Consider the following 5,446-nt stretch of genomic DNA (forward strand, 5'->3'; position numbering starts at 1 on the left):
TATATATATATATATATATATATATATATATATATATATTTGTAACACACAATAAAAACCAAGGAATAAGAACATATTATAATCATAAGATTACCCTCTTCCAAGCATCTAGACTAAAATCCAATGCATGCTTTGTATGGCAGGCCAGATGTGTTTTTTTTTCACTACCGTCTTTTACGGAATACAAGACACACCCTTATTTTGAAGACAGAGTTTTGGGGAAAAAAAAAAGCTACATTTGCATTTGAAAGATTTTTAATCAACAAAAAATGAATTTAATTTTGTAAAAATTAGTATATATTGTTCTAAACAAACAAGAGCTCAAAACATCAAGATCCTTATTCTGCTCCACATTAAACAGGGATTGTCGTGTATTTACAAGCCTTTTCACTCTCATTCATTACTATAACGATATACACAAGCCATGTGTAAATATATCTAAATAGGCATGCATAGTTTAGTTCAACTGAATGTGTTATTTGTAACAATAATAGTTTTTTTCTTTTAAAAACATAACTATTTATAATGCTCCCTAAATAATAAAAAAATTTATATAATATATATTATTCATACCTTCGATGTATAGGACGCAAGCACATTTTGACATCAAATTTTGGGGTAAAAAAGTGCGTCTTATACACCGAAAAATACGGTATTTAGAAATTTGTCTTAGTCATAAATGTCATTGTTTATGAATCTTAATGGCTATTTAGTGTTTTGGAAGTGTTCTAATTAGTTGATCATTTAATGACAAATGATAGTAGTTGTTTGTGAGGGATAGAATTTCCATCCCTGCAGGTACTCCCCTCTGGCTGGAGATTTGCTGGCAACCAATCCTCTCTTAGCCGGGAACGCCCTCAACGGTTCAGGGTGGTGCATCTTCGTGTACAATCTTGCTCCTGATACCGAGGAGAATCTCTTATGGCAACTCTTTGGACCCTTTGGGGCCGTACAGAGCGTTAAGGTTATTCGGGATCTGCAGACAAACAAGTGCAAGGGATTTGGCTTCGTGACAATGACCAATTACGACGAAGCTCTGGTTGCCATCCAGAGCCTAAACGGATACACTTTGGGGAATAGAGTTCTCCAAGTGTCCTTTAAGACCAACAAGTGCAAGACATAAAATCTACCTCTACTGCTCACGGGTCAGGGGATGGGCGAGGGTACGATTCAGGTAGGGAAGGTACTCGATGACTTCCTACTCTACCTCTGTCGTAAACCAACCCTTCAATGAAATACTTTAAACGAAGTGCTTCGTAACTGCAGCTCTAATCATCATGAATCTTGATGATTCCAACTTCTGGAAATCCTAGTCATGACATGTATTTATTAAAACTTTCTACACCAAATTTCCCAAAAGCCAAAGTAAATTTTTTACACTATGTGAACGTATGTCCGGTATGATGTATGTCGGGTAAGACATACGGGGTTTGAGACTAGCATCTATTTGCTACAATAATATTTTCTTCATTATTGTTATTATTATTTTTTGCCGTCGTTTCTCAGATTGTTTGGTCATCCTTTACGATGGTGGGGTTGGCGTTTTAATCATGGCGTATTGCTTATTCGGTCACAATGTTTAAAATATTAATTTACCTACCAGAGTAGTAATGCCCCTTAAAATGATTATTTTACCAGTGTTTGATCTCATTTAAAGGGAATACTTTTTACTAGTCGAGGATGACCAAAACTATACCAACAGTAGTTTGAATATTACCTTTACCCTAAGGTATTTTAACTTATTTTAAACTGCTTTTTTGTTAATAGGTCCTATGAGTATTTATTTGGACAAGTATTTGCTGTTGTCTTTGTGAGTATATTAGTCATTGTTATGATCACGTAGATGCTAAATTTATAAGCATTGATTTAGAAAACCGGCAACTGTTTTCTCTCCTCTTTATTTTGATTACCAGCAATTAATTTTTTGCTTTCCTTTTGTGTTTCATGTTATTTTTGAAGCCTACTCCGGCTTTATTGTAGTCTTATTTTGTTGAATTAAACGAATTTTTGCCACATTTTGTTATGAATGAGTTTGTTTATTTTGATTCTTTTTTAGTTTTAGTAGGTGCTTATCATAATAAACACCCTTTTTATTTATTTTTAGAGGCACAGTTTTAATAGGCCTAGTACCCTGCATGCAGTTATTATTGTTAGTTAAAATGATTTTGCATGCATTCGGAGATGGGGGGGGGGGGGTGGAGTGGGGTCTCAGCGATGTGCACAAGGCTTACCCGTACCACCAACCATCCGCCATTTTAGTAGCTCCTAAATGGAAATTGGAGCCAACACTACCGCCACCACGGCCACTTCCACGAGAATCTATTTTTGTAAAAGAGTTAATAGAAAAGCTGAAGATAAGGAAATGGTAAGAGCCAGGCTCTTGGTGTGTTATACCGAAGTGCTGTGTGTGTGATGTGTGTCCCACAGTTGTTTACTAGTTTTGGTAGGGTATAGAATAAAATCTTATCATTTGTGTCCATGAGATGTCACCCCAAAGTGGATGGCGTCATACAATAAATGAATAACACATTCCAAGTTGTAATCAATGCTATCCAGGGATTTTTACAAGCATTCTTGGTATAAATATACCTGTAAAATATGTCACTAAAATGTTATCGATGCCTAAAGGGCACCAGTCATTAAAATTTGCCCAATGGCGAAAATTTTAAATTTTGGTAAGTCGTTACCTTTAAATAGTACTAACAAAAAAAAAGAAATTTAGATTATAAAGAGTTTATATGCAAAGAGAGCATAGGGTTTCAAGCTTATGGAATAGTGTTGGATCTAGGAAATAACTGTTTACCTACAGCATACTTAGAGCAGCTAGTAGGGTGCTTTGAATTCCACACAATATTCCCTTTGTAAGTATAGGTTACCTCCCATGTTCCTTTGTGTGTGTTCTACCACATGGTTGTAAAGACTGTAGTCCTATACTGGATTCGAATTTCTTCAAAGGATAAGGAGGCCTTGTGCCAGGTGCTGAACTTTTGCGCCTTGTGTGCAATATTGTATGCAACTCCAATAATTACTTTGAATCAGAATTCGATATTTTAGATGTCATTCGATGAAATTCCTACCTTTTTTTTATACGTGAAACAAAAGAATTTGAATAATTCCATAGGTTATATATCCGTTTAATATTCCACTGCTTAATGTGAGATTATTCTCAATGGGCACAATAAGGTCCACAATGACCACTGGCTAAGATACTTTCCGGTGATTTTTGTTGGTTGTAATTTGTGACCAGTGATTATGTGACATTCCGTTTTGGTGGTAGTGTGATAAGTTCTAAAGAACCTTTTTGACGCAATAAGCATTTGGTAAGCTAAGTAAGAGCATAAGCTTGGGATATGCAGGTCTGTAAAACATTTTTGCTAGTAATCTTATAATTTGGCAGAACAGTTTCCAAGTAAAAGTATTTTTGTTTTTCATTGTCTAATGATGAACATTTCGTTCAGACAAGTCTTGTATTTGCGAGTGCATAGTGGTATTTTGTGCTTGCTAATATTGTTTAGCTTTTCCTTTTGCTAATAACCAATTCTATTTATTTTCTGATCTACTTGAAAATTGTATTTATGAGAGCTGACATCTTTCCGAATATTTCTCTATAGTCTCAACAAAATTTCATTCTGTATGCTCGGATACCAGTCTCCTCCGAATATCCTGGTTAATGCTATTAGATTGACCAATACAACAACCTAAGCATTCTTCCTCTTAAAAAGTATCCATACAAAAATCGGCCTGTTTGCTCCACGCTGGCTTTTACTTAGTTTTTACTTCATTCCAGAAATCTCCTATTGACGTTTATGTGTTTCTACGTCTAGGGTTTTGATGTATTTGTGATATAAAATATTTTGAGTTTAAACATTAAAAGTAATTTATTCTACATTTATTGACCAACTTGGGTCAAATTTCAAAAGTTGTATTCCAACGCTCTTCATCATAATATTTTCTGATTTACGAAACACAATACTCAACTTCCGAATCTCCGCCGAAAACGCCCGAACACACCTCGTCTCCGAGGCTCTAGGGAAAGGGAAGACAAGAAGAAGCGTTGATTGGTCGGAATTGTTCGTATTAGTCTACTTAAGTAGCACCTCCTCACGTACTTAAATTTTAGAATAGTTTTTGTGCCGTTTGTCTGTGTGTGTTGCTTTAAGGTGTAGATGTTAAGTTGCCTTGTGTATGCTGAAGTAGCAGTTGTTTGAGTAATGTAACATTTTTCGTCGTATTGACGATTTTCAGTATACAAGATTACCGTAGTCTTTTTTCTCGATATTTTATCATATAGGATTTTGAGCATTCTTTTCTTGTTAATGATTATTCACGAGTCAAATATTTTGGTGTTTTTGGTGTTTTCTGAAGTTTATCATGTACCCCTCTATTTACGTATTATATAGTTTGGGTTTATTGCAGTTCAATTAGACGCAACGCCATCTACCGGCTTTATATGGAAGCAAGTTAAACCCTACGCTGAATTCCCTGGGATTGGCAACGCGTTGTTTGAGGGTGTTCTTGCTTGCGGTTTTTCGGGACGGCCTTGTATATTGCAGTTTGATTAAAGATATAGCTGCAATCAAATTAAAAAAAAGTAACTGAACTAACGAGACTTGAGTGTTAAGGGGTTCGAAATTAAATCTAAGTAGACCAATGGCTGTTGTTTTCTGCGTAGTTTTGACTGTACTGCAATATTTGTACTTTTCCATGTTGAAAATAAATTCCATCTTGGAACCCAAGTTTCTGGTTTCGCTATCTACTTACCTAACGGTAAACACACTTTTCTTTTACATGTGTGCGAAATATAGTTGCTAAACAGACAGGGAGAATAACTGTCGTTTTTACATTAAAACAAAAATCGTAATTTATTGTTTATTGGCATTTCAGTCTCCAAATTGCATGATTAATACAGTTTAAATATATCTCTGATCGTCAGGATTTTTTTTTCGATTTTGCTTATTAGAATAACAGTTGAAATGTAAATAAAGTTTCTTAATTTGTTTAATATTCAGGGCATGGGATACAAGTTTCTAACATTTATCACTAACGGTGTGAACTCAAGACCAAGTGGTTGTCAGCTCCTTAAGTTTGAATAAATGACAGGTGTAGATTGGTGAAAATAAAGTTGACTTTAAAGACGTTGATATGTAAATATCTTGGTTTCAGAACTTTAATCGGTTATAAACTACATTATTTTATATGTTCGAAACAAAACTATCGTGACTGTTACGTAGTAGTTAGGTAAGCTTGATTGAATTTTTTTCCGGCAAAACACATCTGGAAAATAGTTGTATTGAACAATACCTTCCAGAGTGAAAAATGAGGCAAAAATAGCTGCAAGTTATGTTAACTTTGTGTATTACATACCATCTTGTATTTAAAAATTGATTATTTTTTCTTTAAGAGAATATTGGAAATATTTTTCCAAATAAATTTTCAAACGTATTTA

The 5,446-nt window shown here is 34.6% G+C and overlaps 1 protein-coding gene across 5 annotated transcripts in view; it reads left to right on the top strand.

Annotated features, from left to right (window-relative positions):
• The window catches only part of LOC106478277 (ELAV-like protein 4), an 88,729-nt gene extending 83,993 nt beyond the window's left edge, over positions 1–4,736 (top strand). For all 5 annotated transcript variants that reach the window (XM_022381854.1, XM_022381852.1, XM_022381851.1 and 2 more), the window contains one exon: positions 799–4,736. In XM_022381854.1, the coding sequence (XP_022237562.1) occupies positions 799–1,123 (325 nt within the window). In that variant the 3' untranslated portion in view covers positions 1,124–4,736. The remainder of the gene's footprint in view (positions 1–798) is intronic.
• Positions 4,737–5,446: the final 710 nt, after the last annotated feature.

The sequence above is a fragment of the Limulus polyphemus genome, unplaced genomic scaffold, assembly GCF_000517525.1.
Source record: "Limulus polyphemus unplaced genomic scaffold, Limulus_polyphemus-2.1.2 Scaffold195, whole genome shotgun sequence".
Taxonomy (NCBI): Eukaryota; Metazoa; Arthropoda; class Merostomata; order Xiphosura; family Limulidae; genus Limulus; species Limulus polyphemus.